We start from the raw sequence: 22,821 nt of genomic DNA on the forward strand, positions 1-22,821 counted from the left end.
CATATCCAGCCTAACAGGAGCTACATTAATCAGTGTGTGTGTGTGTGTGTGTGTGTGTGTGTGTGTGTGTGTGTGTGTGTACGTACTTTAATCTATTCATTGAGTCAATCTAAAGTTTAGCTAGTTGTGTGATCATCTACTCTATGTTATCCATCTTGTCTACTAAAATATCAAATGTCTTATAGAAATATAATTTCTTTGCCATTCTGCAAGTCTATCAGTACTTACTGTTATACTTCAATGGATTTATTTCTAAAAGGGGCCAATGTATTCTGGTACCAACCATGAACTATTCATTTTGTCTTGCTCTATGTGACTCTCATCTGTGCTCTTCCATAATTTCACCACAGTAGATCTGCTCAACATAAGTGAATTAATTTTAAGAAATATTTAATGCATACCCACATATTTGTTCTGTCTATCCATCATTCCCCTCTCCTACCATATGAGCAGCTCACACAGACGTCTGCTCATAAATATTCTTGAAGAGATTTATTTACTCATTTCTTGCATGTAAATGTGCTGAAGTCCACTTATGTCCAACATTCGTCCTTGTATTTCCCTTTTCTTTACCTGCAATTTAGCTCCAACTGTTGTGGGGTTTTTGTTTGTTTGTTTTTGTTTTGTTTTTTACATCTTCTGATTTTATTTATACTAAGAATTCCAATGCAGGTATAGTACTATTCTTCTAATGGGATACCAGCTCACTTGTCAAAGAGTACACATTTAGTGAACAGTGAAATTCCTATTTGTTGATAGTACAATGACTTTTGTCCTTCTTATAACCCTCTGCCACTCTACAACCATTCACTATAGAAGAATTAGGGAGCTTCATCTGTCTGGGTGCAATGTTGTACTTTTCTTTGTTTCATGGGTTGCCATTGCCAAAGAATTTATCACTTTCTCATCAACATACTAATGAGGAGCGTCTCCATGCTTAGCTTAAGCTGACATGGTCTGTCACTGGAACCATACTAAAAGCATTGCCAGATTATCAAAGCCTATTTTGCTTGCATTCCACTTACAAAGCCTTCAGGAGATAACAATCAACTCAGCAGCACAATGAGGCAGTGGAGTAGGACTTTTGTGGAAAACCCTTCGAATAAGCCTTTCAAAAAGATGAGATCAGCCTACCATGATTTGTTCTTGACAAGCCCATTCTGACTACTAGTGGTTTTTATTTGTTACTTAAAAAGAAAAAAGTTAAATAGAAGTTCTTACATAGAATAGCGATTATAATATCTGGATAATTTAGGGTGAGAGTTTCCTCTTTTGTAATTTTGTAGTTTTGTGAGTGACATAAAGGGTTTTGGTTTGTCTTTTACAAATATATTTTCATAACACGTTACATCACATGACAGCAATTTGATTGAAAATCCTCATTATCCACAGTTTTAAGATTCATTGTTTTGTGTAGATGGCCTCCAGGACTCCTATCCTGTCTTTTCAACCACATACTTTCAATAGCAAGTTTAGTTTTTCCCACAGTTTCAAGAGCTATCTCATTTTGGTTTTATTGATCATCTAAAACTTGAGAAAATAATTTTTCTTATTATATCAATAATATAAATTTGATTTATTTATAATAAGTTTAGGGGCAGCTAGGTGGCGCAGTGGATAGAGCACCGGCCCTGGAGTCAGAAGTACCTGAGTTCAAATCCGGCCTCAGACACTTAACACTTACTAGCTGTGTGACCCTGGGCAAGTCACTTAACCCCAATTGCCTCACTTAAAAAAAAAAAACATAAAAAAACCAAAACAAAATAAAATAAGTTTAATCTCTTCTTAGCAAGGTGGTTAAGTAAAGTGCCAAGAATTTCAGCTTTCAAATGAGGAAGATTTTGATTCAAATCTTGCCTTTGAAACACACTTGGGTATATGACCTGAGGCAAATAACCTAATCCTTTAGTTTTCTGGGCCACTCTCTATGACTAAATTGCAGAGAATGTGCAAACCTGCCTTGGTAAATTCAGCTCCCCTACCTGAAATGTAGCATATCAATGAAAATACCAATGAAATTTCAAACCAATGAAGCGCTATCTAATATCAAAGACATAGAGTTAGAAAGCACTTTAAAAGCTACCAAATCCTCAGTCTGAAGTTTGGGGAGTTTTTTGACTGTTTTTTTCTCACAACCTAGCTAATGTGGGAATGTTTTCCATGACTACTCATGTATAATTTATTTTGAAATGCTTGAGTTCTAGTGGGTGGGGGGTGGGAATAGAGGAGGAAGAGAAGTTGGAACAATTTTTTTTTTAATTGATGTTAAAATTTGTTTTTACATATATTTTGGAAAATAAAATTCTATTAAAAAAAAAAAGAAATAAAAAAAAGCTACCAAATCTGGGGGGCAGCTAGGTGGCATAATGGGTAAAGCACTGGCCCTGGATTCAGGAGGACGTGAGTTCAAATTCGGCCTCAGACACTTGACACTTACTAGCTGTGTGACCCTGGGCAAGTCACTTAACCCTCATTGCCCTGCAAAACAAAACAAAAAAGCTATCAAATCCAATCCCCTCCTTTTGAAGGTAAAAAAAAAAAAACAAACAAAAAAATAAACAAACAAACAAAAAACCATGAAATACAAAGAGATTAAGATAAGCCTAAAATTACAAAATTAGAAAGAGTCTGAGGCAGGATGCAAACTCAGGTCTTCCTGGATCTAAATGTCATGCTTTATTAACAAGTCATTTCCCTAAGCCTATTATTAGAACCACAACTAAGAACCAACACAATGATAAATGATAAATATATTGAACTTGGCCATCATCTCTTTCATTTAACATCTTAATAGCGTAATCAATATCACTGAAGGAACAATGTTGCCTTTTTCTAAGAGAGAAACAGAGTTTAAATGAAAGCTTTCATTAACAAATAATTAATAGTAGTAGTAAGGAGTAGTAGTAGTGGTGGTGGTGGTGGTGGTGGTGGTGGTGGTGACAATTACAAAATCGAAAGACAGCTGGGTAATTTAATATTTTTATTATGTATGTATGAATTAAAGACACATAGTGACAATTCCCAGCTCTATATTAACTTCTCCTGTACTTCCTTAAAAGTGCTGGGATCTCCTGCCTCTACCTTTGAGATTTATCAGATAACAAGCTATCCAGATAAAGGTCATCCCAGCTCTCCATTCCCATACTCCTGGGAGTTTCAAGCAGCATGTACTAGGAAATGCATTATAAAGTTTTACAAACACTTTGAAATCACTTCTATTATCAACTTAGCTTAAAATGTACCCCAAGATTCTAAGTTGATCTGCCACTTTTTTCTGACCCGGGCAGAAAGATTTAAGAAATTTAATTTAATGTTGTCAAGGCACGACCAGTTTCCCTAAGCAGAAACCACCATAGCTTTCAGAATTACTTAAATGGTTGAATTAAAATAATAATTAAATAATTGAACAGTATAAGGAAACATTTAAGATTTTATATAATAATCACAAACCATAATAATTAATATGTTTACCATGTCCAATATTTATGTAGTATTAGTAAGGCCTTCTTACAGATTTATCCTGAAAGGTGGGTGGACATGATTTAACCATATGATCTAACCATACTCCTGCATGAAAGCTGATTACAGACTGATTTCTAAAAATAATTTCCTTTGCAATTTCTAGTTCTTAAATGAATTCAAACCACTGCACTCTAACTACTTAACCTTGGAGCCATATTCTGAAATCTTAAAAATAATGACAATGTTACTCAGTTGCTAATCTGCTACTGATTATTTTTTACATCAGTCTTAACCATTTAAATCTATAACCCCAAATAATTAAATTAAATTCACATTCTAACAATATTTCTAATATAATAAACTATCAAATTAATGTTAGGCATTATCTTTATACACATTAAAAATACCATAACTGGGGTTATGGCTTAAAACCACACAGCTAACAAATTTCCTGATAGAATATAACAATAAATTTCACTTAAATGAGAGCAGAATAAATTAAATTACACCTGGACCTATATTCCAAATATTATCATACAGGACCTTAATTTAAAGTTTCTGTTATTTAGGATATTTTACATGAAGGCTACTTATTCCTAGCATTTCATATTATAGAATTTACTATTTCCAGCTAATCTACTATAAAATAGATTTTAACTATAATAAATCCTATCACACTTAAGAAACAGATCTTATCATATTTCTCTTCCCCCTCCCCCCCCATAACAGAAACTGCCAAGTGGAAAAAGAGGGGCTTAGAACATGTGACATCCTCCATTTTCCTTCTAGCCCTCTGTAACTTTGTCTATTGACTTTCAAACCATGCTACAAAATTTTTATTTCTTAATCTTTCTACTCAAAACAAAGTCAAATGTCCTCACATACTCTCAACATGCTTAAACCCTCTGAGGCTGACACAACGGTACCCAGAGCAACTATCCAGGGACAGGAAGGGCTTGGAGCATATGGGCTTGCTACTGCCCACCTGCTGTGTGCAGGATATGTTCCCCATTTGTCCCCAAGCTTTCTCTACCTTCCATATTTTCCCTCAAGTCTTTATTTCTCCTTCTAAATCTTTTGTGTGTGTGTGTGTGTGTGTGTGTGTGTGTGTGTGTGTTTTGGTGAGGCAATTGGGGTTAAGTGACTTGCCCAGAGTCACACGGCTAGTAAGTGTCAAGAGTCTGAGACCAGATTTGAACTCAGGTCCTCCTGAATCCAGGGCCAGTGCTCTATCCACTGTGCCACCTAGCTACCCCAAACTGTCTCTTTTTTTTGTTTGTTTAATGGAGCAATGACAGCTAGTAAGTGTGAAGTGTCTGAGGTCGAATTTGAACTCAGGTCCTTCTGAATCCAAGGCTGGTGCTTTATCCACTGTGCCATCAAGCTGCCCCTCTAAAGTCATTACTCAGACTACCCCACTTTCCTTTAATTTTCAACCATTTCCCAGACTGCACATACTATTGTTAAACCAATGTCTTACTAAATCCCTACTTTCCCAAGCTATGGATTTGATTTTAACCCTGGAGAATCTCTTCATTAATCTGCCTATCACACAATTTAGGTCTTCTCTATGAAATAAAAACGTTCCAAATCTCTCATTCTCCCAAAAGGAGATAGAAACTTTCCCAATATAGGAAAAAGTTTGTGGGACAAATCCTTAAAGAAGAATACATTAAGATATGTTTAGTGCTTACAAAAACTTTTAAAAGACAAGCAGTGGCTTCTGTTCCCGTTGAAATACAAGAGTGGGATTCTGGCTACTCTAAAACCCCATTTACAAAGGGCTTGACTGCACATTTAACAGTTTTCCAATTTAAAAAACATATTCAGTCTCTCCCCTTTTTGTCCTGGAGCTCTTCATCTTTTGAAATCTGGTGAGAGTTAATAATGATTTGCAGATTTTAAAAAAGCTGTATTTCTCTCACACACTTCATCAACATTACTTATAAAGTTTTTTTCAATGTTAATATACATTTTAAACAAATCACTGAAATCCTAACATGATTACATTAAATGCTTTGATATAAAAGCCTTGATCAAAGTGACTTCCAAGACAAAAAAAAAAGTCGTTTTTAAACACATTGCCCTGATGTCAGATATATTCGGGGGAGTCAAAGACAGTTCTCTAGTTTAAATTTAAACATAATCTACAAACTTTAACTGTGGGATCTAATTAAACCCAAATTCATCTAACTTTGAAGTAACAAACAAACAGACAAACAAACAAACAAAAAACCACCTTTCTTAGCTTTACCTTATCAACCCTTGCTATCTTTTGGCTGCTCAGTCTAGATCTTATAAGTATAAAGCTGCTGCTAGAGTTTCAGCCAAAGAAAAAACTGAGAGAGTAATCTCTTCTCTGATTAAATCTCCCAAACTAACTCCTAGAAAAGTCTCATTCTGCTTTTTCTGATTGCTTTCTTAAATTCATCTTAGAAACCTCACACAGACAGACAAGAAGACAAACAGAGCCTAACGAGTGACCCAAAAATGAAAAGTTGAGATTAAAACTACTTTCCTTGCTCAAATATCTCACAGTTTATTCACTTTACCTGATTTAATATCTCACTTCACTTTACTAACCTTTCCTGACACACATCTGCCTGAAAATACTAAGAATAGGGATACACACACACACACACACACACACACACACACACACACACACACACACACACACACACACACATATCCTTACCCAGAAATGGTTGAAGGTTAGAATCAGAAGTTTTAGATTGAGGAGAATCAAAGTCTCAATTTAGAGATTCTCAGAAAGTATGTATCTCTAGGTGAAGAAAGCTCACCATCAGTGCTCAAAGAACAAGGCAGTTTCCTAAGCCAGCCCTGTCTCTTTTCCTCTAAAGTCCCTTTGTCTGGTTGCCATGACTGTGACAATTAAAAAATTGAGAGACATGGTTTCTGGATAACAATAATTTTTATTAATAAGGCTGACAGTTCATTAATAAAAAGATGGTCATTACCACTTCTCTCTCAGACCAAAGACAGTCTTAAGTGATGGGCCTCATAGCTTATATACTCTTGAAACAGTAGGTGATCAGTGGGGTCTAGAGTTGATCCTGCACAGAGATATTATCTCCACTCCGATCATTCCTAACCTTGGGCTATCCATTTAAAGAATGTATTCCCTCTTCAATGGCTATATAGACAAAAGAATCTATATCCACCTAAGTTTAGGAACACAATGAGTTTCTCCACTTAGATTAAATTCTTTACATGGTTGGGTAGAGTCTGACCAAGATGAAGAGAGTTAATGCAATCTTATTATCAAGGAGAAGCTGGATTTTTCAAAACTCCAGACTTAGGAAGAAAGGGAGGAGTTCTGAATCTCCCCAAGATATTGGTTATTAACAATGTCTTAAAATAATTGTAATACTAACAATAACAATATGGATATTGAATAAAGCATAGATTTTCTGAAGGCAATTTCAGAAAACAATTGAAGATCTACTTCTCCTTTAAATGGCATTAAGTTGGTTTTTATTCTTAAGATCCAGAGATAAGAAAAAATAGCAGTGAATTTCTCTTAAGTACTTGTACAACTGTTATCTTTGAAGTTAGTATGAGTTTGGGTCCTTAAATCTCTTTCTTTCATTTCTTTTATTGATTTTATATCCAAGTAACAGTGTCTGGGATCAATTAACCATAATACCTAGGTACCATGATGAAATTAAGTGCTGTTTTATGCACTTTTTATTTCAGAAAAAGGGACTCGAGCTAATTTTCACTGTGCTTTTCATACATAGTTACTGAATATTAATTATTCTTAATTATTTTTTAATGGAAGTTCACATACTATAGTAGAAAGAATGCTAGATGGAAAAAACTAGGTTCAAGTTTCCCCTCTGCTTCTTAGAAATTGTGTGATTCTAAAAATGTCACTTCACTTGTTGGGGCCTAATTTTCCTCATCTACAATATGAGGGGGTTGGATAGGATGACCTGTCCAGGTCATTTTCATTATGAAATTAGATATATTCAAACTCAAAAACATTTGATATATAGTAATATATATATATATATATATATATATATATATATATATATATATATATATAGTTCTCTTGAATAAAAATTCCCCCAAAGTAAAATACATGGTTCTAAAATTTTATGAAACTTCATATGGCTTAAAGAAAAGGAGAATAATGAAAAATACATTGGTGTTTGATGATATTGTTTGAGGGAAGCTTGCGATCTGAATTGGGGGGCTAGCTCACCCAAAGAATTGGAGGCTTATCATGAATCTTGTAAAATAAAAATATTTACTAGGAGAGGAATATATGATTAGGGAACAGATCACCTTGGTGATTGTTCTGCTGGAGTAAGAGAAGAATGGTCTTTTGTATTTTTACCAGACAAAATGGAGGGAAGGACATTACAAAGAATTAGGAGGGAATTACAAAGCAAGAAGAAAAGCAAAATAAACTGGGTCTACATAACTAAGAGGGGGTCTTTGATAATGGGATATCAGTAGAATATGCAGCATCCATCCAGATCTTGCATATCATTTTGCAGACCACATTGCTCATCAGCATACTGAGGCATGCCCTACCACACCTCATTCCTGAGATCAGAGAGGGCTGTTTTCCCCCTGGCCTAGGGGGTTTGAATCTTTTGGATTTCTTGGGATCCCACTATAATATTTCACGTGTTTAAACACGACATACATAATAGAAGTTAACAGAACTGAACCATAAGACATTTTACATTAGAATCTTTGTCCCTTTTTTCTTTCAAATTCTCAGTGAAGAAGAGATAAGTGTCTGTTGAAAGGTTGAAGTGGTGTTATTCAATTTGCTTTTTATTATTTTTTTTTAACCAGTCTTTTAAGGTCATCAGCATAGGGAACTCCCTGGTAAGAAAACTCCCTCTACAGATGCATGTTAGCAATTCTGTCACTAAGAGAATAGTTTAAAGACAATAACATAGGCCCTGGATTCTGGAGGGCCTGAGTTCAAATGTGGCCTCAGACACTTGACACTAGCTGTGTGACCCTGGGCAAGTCACTTAAGGCTCATTTCCCAGTAAAAAAATAAATAAATAAATATACTAACGTGCTAAGTGGCTTCCCCAATGTCACATAGCTAGTATGTGGGTGAGGCAGACTTTAAACTAGTCTCCTAAATCCTAAGACCAGCCTTCTAGGCATGATATAGTTGATTAATATTCCAAATTACATAATTACTGATGTGGGCTGGAATTAAGTGTCAAACTGATTGTGAGTTGTCCTAAAAGAATTACAAGACTCAGTGACTCAGTTTCCCAAGTTTTATTGCAATACTGTGAGTGACCACAGGGAGAGAACCAGAATAGTGGAAAGGTATCTCTCAAATAGTGAAAGAAAAGACAGTTATATTTATAGTATGGATAAATTGATTATCAGTCTCATTATAATAATCTCCACCTTTGGGAGGTCAGGGGAGGGCTTATCCTAATTTGGAATTCCTGGGGTCCTAAGCCAATCCCCAAGGCAGGTACCTTTTTCTGTGGAGGTGTGTTTTTGGGGTTTATGAGTCATAAGGTGAATCTGGAGACAAATTTGGCCTTTTCTGTGCATGTCTCTTTCTGGTTACCATGGCTAGTTTCAAAACATCTTTATTTATCATTTATTTCTAGTCTAAATTTCTATACCCTGTCAATGTATCATTGTTATACTCTTAGGCCTTCATGGCCTAGCTCCTGCTGTTTCAGATATCGGTACTGATTACTGTGGGTAAGAGAATTTAGCATCCTGACTTGTAAGTTATCCATTAACTGGGGTGAATCCCTCTTAGAGCTCATATTTGAATTAGAGCTTGGATCTTAGGTTTTTCTGTTAACCCTTTTTTTGCCTCCTACATCAATTACAATTATATAAAAGAGTTGGATGTTACTTAATATACATTTTCCAGAATATTGTAAACTTAGCACTGAATTTTGGGGGCTGGAGGACTTCTTAGAGTACTACAAAGCTTTTTATTCAAGGAATTTTTCTCATCCACTACCACTTACCTCATTGTATTGTCTTTAGATTCTCAAAAGCTAGACAGATTAGTACTTGAGTTACTAGAACTCGTGAGGTGTTTCTGAATAGACCTTGCTAAAGCCCATAGGACCAGAGTATATATTTTAAGAAGATGTTCTAGGGTCTTAGGTTCTTTTTGCTTACATGAACCCCAAGGGATATATCAGAGACAGCATGTGTTGATAAGTGAACACATTGCTTCATCACTGGATAACACTTAAATTTGAACTTTCAAAATAGATCCAACTCACAACTGAGCAACCGTTAAAAAGACGTTTTTTGGGGGTTTTGGGGGGTTTTTTTGGAGAGGGGTATTTTGAGCTCTTAATTTCTTTTGTTTTGTTTTGTTTTTGTTTTTGCAGGACAATGAGGGTTATGTGACCTGCCCAGGGTCACATAGCTAGTTAAGTGTCAAGTGTCTGAGGCTGGATTTGAATTCAGGTCCTCCTGAATCCATGGCTGGTGCTTTATCCACTGCACCACCTAGCTGCCCCCTGAGCTCTTAATTTTTTAAAGGATAAAATGTTCTTTTTTATTATATCTGCTTGTGTGGGTTTTTATGTATATTTTCTAAGGTGTCGGGGAGACATATGTAACACATAGAATTTAAAAGATAATAGCTCATTTGAAAGTATAAGAAGAGAAAACAATTGTAGGACAGTTCCCCATTCCAGTGATTTGACTTACCTTGAGTTCAAGTAAATGCCTTCCATGCATACAAATATGTATGTGTGAGTGTGTGTGTGTGTGTGTGTGTGTGTGTGTGTGTGTGTATGTGTACGTCATCCTTCTGACATGAAGGCCGATAAAATAGGCCTTAAGATAGCTCCTCAATAGCCAGAGAATTTTGATGTTGTGTTATGCACAATAATCTCCGGGACCAATCAGGGGAAGGGAGAGTAGATGGAGCAATGGGCTCAATCAGTAAGACCAGAGTTCAAATTTGACCCAACTGTGTGTCTCTGGGTGAATCACTTAACATCTCAGCCTTAGTTTCCCTATCTGTAAAATGGACATATCTCCAAGGAGTGTTGCAAGGACAAAATAAGATAACATACATATATACATACACACACACACATAAAACCCTTAAAATGCTATAAATGTAGTAGCTGTTGTTACTGTTAATATTATTGAGAACCATACTACAGATGGGAGACAGTAGCAAATGATAGGCTTTCAAAAAAGAAAACTGATAATCTGTACCCACAATGCCTGCTCTTATTTATATTGGAAACCACAAAATTGTCCAACTTTTGATCCAACATACATTTTTATAAACAATTCATCCATCAGACACATGATATGACATTTGGACTGCAATCTCTCTTCCATTTATCTTTTGGATACATATCCTTTCTGCATATTTATTTTAAAAGTAAGGTAAAATTGTGTTAATTGGAAAAAATAGATTTAAAATGTACAGCCTAAAATATGCAGATACCTGAGATAAAAGTGCATTATTTTTGTTTGAATTATTTTATTATGCATATATAGCCACAGGCTCCAACATCTCTGGTTTGTTTTACAATACTGAAAGTTATTTACATGACTTTTAAAATTTTTCTAAAGCATTAAATTGATTGATATGCCTTTGAATGGAATTAATCATTCTGGAGAAGCACACATGTTAATTTTTTAAACCACACTTTTGGACCACCCTAGATATGTCTTTCAAAACACTATAAATTTTATACCCCTTTGTGATTTTTTAATCAGACTTGTGATAATATCCATGCTGAGAGATTCTGATGAGAAGCTCCCTCATACCCATTCCCATAGATACCCTCTCTGTAGCCTTAAAGAGCTATCTGGGAGACTTAGAAGTTTGGTGACTTACTTGAGAACAAACAACTGGTATGTAATGGACAAAACTCAAACCCAGCTCTCCCTGACTCTGAGGCTAACTCTCTCTCTACTACACCATACTGCCTCTCACTCAAAGCTGAAAATTCCACACTTAAAAGATAAAAATAAGTAAACTTCTAAAAAATAAAGCTAATTACCCAAGTACATGGGGGCATGAAAGTTGTTGGGTTTTAGGTAAATGAATATGTCTTACCCTAAGGGAAGATTCCAAAAATTAAGAATGAGGTCTAAGTAGTATTTTACTAATAAAGAAAATGCAAAGGAGAAGGGAGATATATTTGAAGGGTTTTTGTTTTGTTTGTTTTTGTAATGCATATTTATTTTCTGCTTTAAGCTATTTTACATGTTTTGACTAAACCTTATTATGTCAATAAAAGTGAAATACATGCAAACATTTAAAATGAATGTACATTCATATCATGCTATGTAGAATATATACCATGTTCTGCTTTCCTGAATTATAAGGCTTATGGGTCCGACCTAAAAATATGTTTAATTAAAATGTAACCTTGACAAACCACTCCAATATCTTTGCAAAGAAAACCCCGGGGTAGCTAGGTGGCACAGTGGATAGAGCACCGGCCCTGGATTCAAGAGTACCTGAGTTCAAATCCGGCCTCAGACACTTAACACTTACTAGCTGTGTGACCCTGGGCAAGTCACTTAACCCCAACTGCCTCACTAAAAAAAAAAAAAAAGAAAGAAAGAAAAAAGAAAACCCCCAAAGAAGTCACAGTCAGACACAACTAAGAAATGATTAAATAACAACTAATCAGATTGTTCAGTCAATACTTTTTAGATTTCCTTGCCTTTTAACCCAAATTTTAGCTTTAAGATCTTTATTTTTTATTATAAAAGTGGATATTTTGAGGGGACTAGAAAGAAAAGGATGTCATGATTTATAGGAAGAGAACTGTTTCCAAAATGCTGGGTAATAGAAAGTCAAGCTCAAGAATAGTTTCAAAGAGTATGGATTTCTTTAGTGTCAGTGATGCCCTTGCTAGCACACATCATCAATAGTGTGTGTGATTTCCATATAGGTAATCATACCCCTACCTTTGGGCACTCTCCCTGAAGGGATATAAATTTGTCTGCAGAAACCTCACAAGGTTTTACCTCCAAGGTGTCTTCTACGGACCACTCCTTAAACCGACATAACTCTGGCCTCATTAATTGGCCAACTATAGGTCCCAGCCCAGGCCTCATTTTGCCTTTGGGATAACTAGGTGTTACGGTGGATACAGTGGCCTGAAGTTGGGAGGATGTGAGTTCAAATCTCACATCAGTCACTTACTAGCTTTGTGACCCTGGGGAAGTCACTTAACCCCAATTACCTTAAAACATCTGGGACCATATTGGCTCTAGAGGAGAGAGTGAGGCTGGTGACCTTGCACAGCCCTCCCTTAGGTAAATCCCATTCAGTGCAAGTCATAACATCACCCCTCCTGTCATGGTCCTCTTCACGAATGGAGGACAAAAAACAACCATTTTGCCAGTTTGGCTTAGAGTGAACCTAAATAGCAATTGTGTCTCTTTTGGCCAGAAACCATGAGGGTCTTCCCCCATCTCCTTTTTTTAATCTATGTATTTTCTTTTGACTAAGTGAAAGAGGACTTTCTTTGCCTCCTTTCTTACCTAGCCTTAATCACTAAATGGGCCTTGCTTCAGGCAAACTGAGACCTGTGAAAAGCCTTATCTTAAAAGGCCAAGGTCTGTCACTAAATCCAGGACCATCTCCAGTTGTCCCGATATTTATCTTGCCACTAGATACAGATGGCTCAGGAGGAGAAAGTGTGGCTGGTGACTTTACACAGTCCTTCCTCACTTTACTCCAATTCATTCCAAATCAAGACATCACTTCCCTGATGTCATGGTCATCTTGCAGGAAAAAAAAGGACAAACAACAACATGTCTCTAATAATATAGATCATTATGATCTTGTTCCATGTTTAAAGGATAGCCAATCTCTTGGGGATAAGCCTGTCTGAAGAGCAGAGAAAAACCTCTGGTAGAAGATCAAAAACCTTTGAAGATCTACAGCTAGACCAGGTGACAAATTTTGTCAATTCCCTGAAGACAAGTCTAAATGAGTTTGGAGAGACCCCCTCAACAGTTAGTTGTCTACTAAGATGTGAGACTTTTTTCTTTTATATTTGGACACAGCAACTCCCAATCCAGTCTACCATAGTGTGGGGATGCCACAATCTGCTTCACTGAAGAAAGTACCACAAGTAGTACAGTGAAAAGAGTTGGGGATTTAGAGTCAAAGGACACGAATTTTTATCATGGCTTTGCCTTTACTATCTGTGTGAACTTGAGCAAGTCATATAATCTCTCTGAGCCTCAGTTTCCTCATGTGAAAAATGAGACAATTAGACAAGATCACAAATTCTTAATATAGGAACTGTGAATATATATATATATATATATATATATGTGTGTGTGTGTGTGTGTGTATATATATATATATATATATATATATATGAAAGTTCACATATGTTTTAAAGGTAACATATATATAAAGTTCACATAGGTAGATAGATTTCAATGTAATTGGTTTGCGATCATATTTATTTTATAAATTTAAAAGTGTTATTCTAAGAAGAGGTCCATAGGGTTGACCAGACTGTCAGAGGGTTCTGTGACAAAAATCAAAGATGAAAAACCATTAGAGTGGATGACTTGTAAAGCCCCTTACACCTCTAAATCAATGATAACTATCACATAGCCTTTGAAACATTATAGAATAATTGAGAAATATGAGCAGAAAACCAGGAAGAAAATAGGCAGGAAGAAAATATAACATGAGAGCAGGTTTAGGAGATGTCTTGGGACAGAGCACAAAAACCATCTAGAAAAACCTTTAAAACATTGTCTGCTTTGTCAGTCATAGATGAGGAAAACCCTTTGTCAATTATTAGAATAGAAGGAATTTGGGGGTGGGGGGGAGGGTTGGGAGGAGAAAAAGATCTATGCTTTCTTCAGTAAGGAAAACTCTACTGATGCATACCAGAGGCAGGTAAGTAATTTGTAGGCTTAAAGAGTTGTCACTAAGAAATAGGTGACACCCATGTTTATTCACTAATAGGTGTCAGAGGCTGAACATGAGCCCAGTTCTTTCTTATTATAAAGCTAGATCTCTCTATCCCATACACTGCACTGCCATTCAGCATTTTATGAATTATTTAATTCTGATACTATGAATTTTCTATATAAGCAGCCTATTTCTTCATGCCTACCTTCTAATTCGATTTTGACAAGTCCTTATTTAATGTCCACTTGTAAATAGTTCTAAGATCTTTATGAAACAGCCTTTCACAAAAGTATTTCCATTTGGAGAGCACTATTCTCCAATGCTTATTGACCTATATCTATATTTTTTTCAAGAACTTTTCCCAATTTGTCCTTCCAAAGTACCTGTGCATGTGTTGGGGTTTGGCTAACACATCATCTTGTATGTTTGTGTTTGCCCTGAAATGTGATAATGGTGTTCATACTTTCTTGTTTTTAATCTTTAGTATAACATACATAAAGATCAATACAGAAGCTGTGATAACGTCTCTGCCAAATCATCAGATAGTGATGTCAGTGATGTGTCAGCCATTTCCCGAACCAGCAGTGCCTCACGCCTCAGCAGCACAAGCTTTATGTCAGAGCAATCTGAGCGTCCCAGGGGTAGAATCAGGTGAGTTGTCAATCTGTGTTCTTTGTATGTTCTGACTGTTGTTTGTTTGTTTTTTAAGTCAAAAGGAAAAAGGAAAAAAATAAAATATCTAATAAGCTTTCAAATAGTTTGTCAGAAAAATAGATTGAGAATTCTAGTAATTCTTTCTCACTCTCTTTAGAGAAAGTTAGTATTTTATTGTTCAGTGATGAGACAGGGACCCTGAGCACTTGGAAATGAGAGCATGGTAAGGCATCACAGAAAATGTCATTCCAGTTGAATTAATGGGATTGAGATCAGATGGCCATTGATTCACCATCTGTAGTTATGCAGGTTGAATGGTACTTTATTTGATGGTGACAGAACAGTTTGACTACATTTTGCCTATCTAAAAGTGAGCAAAATGTTTTAATTGGTTAATTAATTTATTTATTTAGAACTTTCCCCAAATTACATGTATAAACAAATTTTCACATTGATTTTTTAAAACTTTGTGTTCCAAATTCTCTTCCTCCCCCACCCTCCCCCCTTAAGAACTCAAGAAATTCAATATAAGTTATACATGTGCAGTCATGCAAGACATTTCCACACTAGTTAGGTTATGAAAGAAAACAGACAAAAAAACTTTAGAAAAAGGAACGAACAGAAAAATTGTATTTCAATCTGTATTCAGATACCATCAGTTCTTTCTCTGTAGATGGATTGGATTTTTCATAAGTCCTTCTGATAGTCTCCTGCTCATCATTTCTTATAGCATAATAGTGTTCCATCCTAATCTCATCCCACAATTTGTTCTTCCATTCCCCAATTTATGGGCATCAGCCCAATTTAGAATTCAACTTTTTAAAAAAATCTCTTTTGGGATAGAGCAGAATGTTTTAATGGATAGAAGGGACAGTCTTGGAGTTAAGAAAATCTAAGTTCATGTCCTAGTTACTATTAATTACTATCACCAAAACCTCATGGTCAAAAACTGGGAGAGAAGAATGAGGAACTTGGGACACAATGATATAACAATGACATTTCTTCTTTGCACCAAAATGCCACAACTCACTAGAGAACAGTCCTGTAGATTTGGCAATTTCATTTTATGAATTCACCAATGAATAGCATATCGAAAAACCATTGCCTTTTCATTATCATTACTGCTCAATTTCCCTTTGTGGGAGATGGGGATAAAGAAAGGCTTTTCAAGCTTAAGCACTAGGACAAAATACATGTCAGGCTAAAATTGAATGATAATAGTACAGTCACATATTATCTGCAAATATTTATTATGTACTTAGTGTGTTCAATTGACTGTTAAACTCTAGAGATAAAATAACCAATAGGAAATGAACAATTGTGATCTGAAAGAATTTATAAAATAATTTATGAAGTAGTTTCATTCTTGACCTTTTCCAAGTCTCCAGGTAAGGATCAAGTGTATTAAATTTCAAGACAGAGCACCTGTTTGCAAATCTTAGCTTTTCTGTCTCCTATCTATATGATTATAAGCAGGTCACTGAAGGTCTCTGTGCTTCATTTTCCTTATCTGTAAAATGAAAGAGCTCGACTTAGTGATCTCTAAGGTCCCTTCGAATTTTATATCTATGATCCTGCCTTCCAGAGTGGCTTTAAGGAGAGCTGTTCAAAAATCACAAAGTACTATATAAATGTGAGCTAATTATTCAGCTTACTCAGCAATGTTTTTCCTTTGACAACTTCCCTAATGATGTGCTTATTTTGACTGTAATTTCTCTTATCTCCAAAAGAGATCTTCACATTATTGTAGAACATATAGGTTGTTGGCCAACAAGCTATTTCTTTCAGACTTAAAAAAGGGGATTCCTTCTCTGTCATCATTTCCAGGTTCAGTTAAGTCAACATCAATTTGTTTTGTTCCCCTGATAGCCCCTCCTCACCCACACACTTAAAAGAAATCACCTTGCGTGTCTTAACTTATTTGTTTCAAAGAGAGAATCAACAGGTCATATTCAGTGTCTTGAATAAATTGATATATTTTGATATTAAAAAAGGGATTCCAGTAATATTGTAGGTTATTCTCTTGGAAGATAATGTATGAGAGCAATATTTATAAGCCAACAAAATACTTAGCATTCACACTAGTCCAGTCCAGCAAAGATTTATTAAATGCTTTCTATGAATTAGCTTTTAGGAATAAAAATAAAAGCATTCATTCTCAAGGTAATTATTATGTATAATAATTTATGTAAATCTAGCATTTAAAGTTTATAAAATAATTGCACAACAACCCCGTGGTATATAGGGTAAATATTGTTATGTATTTTATAATTGTGGCTGATTAGATGGAAAACTGTTCCCTTGGCAAAGATTTGCCAAGTGCTAACTACAATGAATTCAAAACAAACCTGAAATTTTGTTTAGATAACAGTTTACTGTAAGTAATAGGGGATCTTATGATTTTATCCTCACTTTCCTATAGTGAGGGTTTTCCTCATTCAATTATGAAAAAAACTTTAAAATTTAAATATAAATTTTAATTCATAAGTATTAAAGTTAGATTTTTACTAATGCTTTTACTTGTATAATAGCTACAATTAATATCTTAATATATTTTATCCATATATGACAGGTAAGTACTGAAGTTAGATTCTTACTTATATATATACTTATATATAGCAGTTTGATAGCTATATTTAATATCATATCATTTTCTACATCATATTTTTAAGCAAAGTATAGAATATAGTAAAAATTCATTGATTGCTTGGTAGTGTATGAACAAATGTATACCAGTAAAAAATTATTTTTTTCTCTTCATAGACTGCTTAGATCCACCAGTTCAGGTGTGTTAAATATTAAATATAGTTTTCATACCCATCCTCCTACAAGATAATAAACAGGTCAGAGACATAAATAATATCTCCTACAATTTGTTCACCCAGATTAGAGAAGGCTATTTCTGCCTCTCTTACCAGAAGTAGGTACCTCACAGAAACCAGACCAGAGAATGGATAGGAAAAACACAATATCAATTTAATATTTTCTCTCAAGAAGAAATATATAACATGATCATGCGGAGACTCCCCTCCTAAGAGGAGAGCTCAGAGACCATCTCCTTCTAAGGGTTTTTAAGGTGTCTTTGCCCATGGCTTACAGGGTGTTGTCAGCTACAGATCAACCCAAAAGCAAATACTATACCAAGAATGGATGTAATTGGAGCATCATGATAAAATTACAGGATTCCAAAAAAGGGTTTGGTAAGGATGAGGATGGCCAGATGTCACCATAAGATAGGGACTTACTATCCTAAGGGAAAAGTCAATAGGTAGGATCTTTCATCTGCTAGTTATCTGGGTTCAGTTTTGGAATTCAGTTGAAGCACATTTCGCTTCCAATTAATCCTATTAACCCAAGGTTTCATTAAAAAATACTTTTGGATAAGAAGGTACCTCCATAAAATCCAGGTGATCCACATATTCATATTAACATGTGTTAACCTCTTTTTGATCAGAGCTACAATTATATTTATGTTGGAAGCATCATTAATCTTTTTACTGCATTTTTCTTCCCTAAAACTTGGTTTAAATTTAAGAGAACAGATTATGGGTTAGCAACAAATGGTGTGTTTTTTCTCTAGGGTTTGGCTTCTTAAACTGTAGGTTGCAACCCTATATGGGATCACATAACTGAATGTGGGAGTCACAAAAAAACTGGCAACAATAAAAGTAAAATATGCCTATTTTGTATACCTACAAACTCAGGGTCACATAACAATTTCTTGGGCAAAAAGGGGTTATGAGTAAAAAAAAGTTTAAGAAGCTCTGATCTATGGAACAGTTCATGTGTGGTCAGAGAAGCCTCCCCCCAAGAACTGTTACCAGGATTTTGACCACCAGTAAGTGGATAAGATTTGTTTGTTTGTTTTCAATCATAGAAAAAGTCTACTGTGGGATGGAAAGGTTCTAATCTTCATTAATGGAGGGAGTATGGTGATAACACCACAACTCTTGTCAAGCTTCAGTTTATTTTTTAAATAATATTTTATTTTTCCTAATTGCATGTAAAGACTATTTTTAATATTCTTTTTTTTTAATTTTGCATTTCAAATTTTCTCCCTCTCTTTACCTCCCCTTCCCTAAGACAAGTTATCAATTTGATATAGTTTATACATGTGCTATGATGCAAAACAAAGTTCCATTATTAATCATGTTGTGAAAGAAAACAGAGATTAAAAAAACCCATAAAAAATAAAGTGAAAAAATAGTATGCTTAAATCTCCATTCAGATTCCATCAGTTCTTTATCTGGAGGTGGTTACCATTTTTCATGAGTCCTTTGAAATTGTCTTGGATAATTGTATTGCTGCGAAGAACTGTCATTCACAGTCGATCATCATACAATACTGTTGTTACTGTGTACAAGGTTCTCCTGATTCTGCTTGTTTCACTTTGTATCAGTTCTTGTATACTCAGGTTTTTCTGAAATCAGCCCACTTGCCATTTTTTTATAGCACAATTATATTCCATTGCAATCATATACCACAACTTTTTCAACCATTCCCCAATAGATGGGTGTCCCCTCGTTTTCCAATTTTTTTCCATCACAAAAATAACGACTATAAATATTTTTGTTCCCATAAGTCCTTTTCATTTTTTTAAATTCCTTTGAGATACAGACCCAGTATTGGTATTGCTATATCAAATGGTATACACAGTTTGATTTCAAGCTACAGTTTAGAAAATCAGGGATTTCTTTGATGGATCCTGCTATATAGTCTTACTGAAATTTGATAGATTTGTATAACCAAAAGGGGTTTATTCGAGAAGTTAATTTTTATATAAACTATTATAGAATAAAGTTGATATTCTTGACTCTTATTTACTGGTTTGGGCAAGAGAACCACTGATTTGGATCATCCCACAATATTGCAAATACATGGCGAGAACTAGCCTCTTGTGAGGGAAAGGACAGGACTTGGAATTAGAAGGCATAGGTACGAATCTCAAAATTCTTCTGCACTTATACTTGTTTGACCTTTGGCAAGTCACTGGATCTCTCTGAGTCTCTGTTTTCAGATCTATAAAATAACAGGATTGGACTATGTGACCTCTAATGTCCCTTTAAGTTCTACATCTATGATTTTTTGAGTCTATGTAGCTTAAAACAAAATCAAACAAAAATGATCTAGGTCATAACCATCTCCATCATGCCATCAATTTTTTCTTCTTTATATGAATCGAAAATTTAATGCTTTTCATTTTTGTTTTAGAGGTAGCAAGATTTGGATTTCAGACTCTAGGACATTTGGGACATTTAAAAAATCTTTACTATTGTGTAAATAACAATTATTTTTCATTAAAATTCCATTTAGGGCAGCTAGGTGGTGCAATGGATAAAGCACCGGCCCTGGATTCAGGAGTTCCTGAGTTCAAATCCGGCCTCAGACACTTGACACTTACTAGCTGTGTGACCCTGGGCAAGTCACTTAACCCCCATTGCCCTGCAAAAAAAATAAAAAATAAATAAAAGTTCCATTTAATGACACTAGTGTTAATAAGGAAGCCAAATTATATACCAGTCAGCCAGCCAGCCAACCACCTCCCTCTTACTTTGTTAAGGACACTAAAGTTCAGAGAACTGTAGTTTAAAATATAACCTGTGTTCTGTTAACAAAATGAAGAACGTTGTGAAGTTAAAAACTTGACCAATCATCTTTCCCAATTATGTATTTAATGCTTAATCTATCAATATATAATACATTTTTTCATCTTTCCTCCAGATTAGTAAAGTGAGAGCTTAGGATAAGACATTCTTATGGTCATTCTTTATCTATTACATAGAATATGAGATATTCTAGTCTGGAATTAAAAATAAATAAGTGTACTTTTTATATATACTTACTAGTCATGATTACTGATATTCAAAGACATATCAAGTTATATATAACCTTAGTATATGAAAACAAAAAACCTAGAATGAACAATTGTCTGCATTGCATTTTTCATGCCAACATATTATGACTTGGGAAAGGTCAAAGTCCTTAGAAATCTGCAAAAATGTTTTTAAAAAAAGGAAGGAAAAAGAACATGGGAAGTACAGGATTAGAAAGAGAATGAGTCAGGGCATAATAAAAAGAAATTGAATTTTAAATACCTGAAAAGAAAACATTCCTTTGCTGACAATTTGAGGTAAAGGTTAGCTCCATCTTTTGTGTTTCCACTCCTTTCAGCTGCTTAATTTTTGTATTTTAGAGGTTTATAGCCATTTTAACTTATAGTTTCTCTGAATGTATTGTCCTTTGCAATGAGAAGGGACTCCTTTTACTTCTGTCCCATGTAGTGATCACCTTCTAGTTGATTTTTATGAATGTATTTTTTTCTGAACAAGTTTCTCATGAGTCTGATATTGACTCATAATTAAAAAAAATATATCATGTAAGTATAAGCACAGAAGATGTGGTTTCCTATCCATCAACTTCATTGCACTCTTCCACCCTGAAATATTTCTTTTAGCTTCATACTAGTTACTTTTGATGGTGCTAATGATTTTTAAGATATTTCCCTTAATAAACATGAAATGGAGAATTCATAGGGATTCAAAAATAATCATAAGATAATTGGAAGGAAAAGTTAACAAGAAATTGCCCCTTGTCCTTAAATATGAAGGAAAGTATCCCAATAATAATAACAACAACAACAACAACAACAACAACAACAACTAGAATGTGTATGGCAACTTTATATTTTCAAAGAGCTTTATGAATATTGTATCATTTGATGCTCACAACAACCCTGGGAGGTAGGTACTATTATTATCCCCACTTTACAGATGAGGAAAATGAGGCTGAGAAAGGATCACACACATAGTGTCTGAGGATTGATTTGAGTTCAGATCTTCCTGACATAAGGTGCAGCACTCTGACAAGTGTACCACCTAATTCCCTAGTTAGTACTATTGTGACAAAAGCATGATAAATCCTTTATAATGATTATACAGTAACAAATAACATGTAGTTAAGTTAGTGCCTCCATTTCAGAACAGAGGCAGTGGAGTAAAGTTTATGGAGAGTTGACTTCAGAGCCAGAACCAGGAAGATTTTTATTCTAATCCTTCCTCTGACACATATTAGCTATTTGGCTCTGGACAAGTCACTTACCCTATCAATGTTCTAGGCAACTCTCTAAGACTATAAGTTGAAGAGAAAGTCCCAAACTTTAATAATGAAATCATAGGTCCAGAACCTCTCTTTAAGAATGGAATAATACACAAGAACCTTGCTAACTGCCAAACTCTATTGCAACATTAGTAGCATTTCTTAGACAAATCATGCAAGTTCACCAGTACAGAAATGACATGATCCACTCTAATACAAGTTGGAATGGCTAATGCATTCTTCTTTTAGTCTTCTTTCTATTTAAAACCTTTCATGTGGGTATTTCTAGTTAAGAAATGTTTGTTGTGGAGACAGCTAAGTGGCACAGTGGATAAAAAGCACTGGCCCTGGATTCAGGAGGACCCAAGTTGAAATCTGACATCAGACACTTGACACTTACTAGTTGTGTGACCCTGGGCAAGTCAATTAACCCTCATTGCCCTGCAAAAAGAAAAAGAAATAATTATTGTTCAGTCATTTCAGTCCTGTCTAACTCTTTGTGACCCCATTTGGGTTTTTTTAGCAAATATACTATTGTGCTTTGTCATTTCCTTTTCTAGATCATTTTAGAGATGAGGAACTGAAACAAACAAGGTTAAGTGAATTGCCCAGGGTCACACAGCTAGTAAATGTCTGAGGCCAGGTTTTGAACTCATGAAGATGAATCTTCCTGACTTCAGGCCCTA

General features: G+C 35.0%; 1 protein-coding gene across 1 annotated transcript in view; it reads left to right on the plus strand.

Moving 5' to 3' along the window:
• Window positions 1-22,821, plus strand: part of LOC122752744 (regulating synaptic membrane exocytosis protein 1-like) — a 357,197-nt gene that overhangs the window by 215,854 nt on the left and 118,522 nt on the right. Inside the window, 1 exon segment of the mRNA XM_043999633.1 lies at window positions 14,871-15,037. Coding sequence (XP_043855568.1) covers window positions 14,871-15,037 — 167 coding nt within the window.

Source organism: Dromiciops gliroides, chromosome 4 (assembly GCF_019393635.1).
Source record: "Dromiciops gliroides isolate mDroGli1 chromosome 4, mDroGli1.pri, whole genome shotgun sequence".
NCBI classification, from domain to species: Eukaryota; Metazoa; Chordata; class Mammalia; order Microbiotheria; family Microbiotheriidae; genus Dromiciops; species Dromiciops gliroides.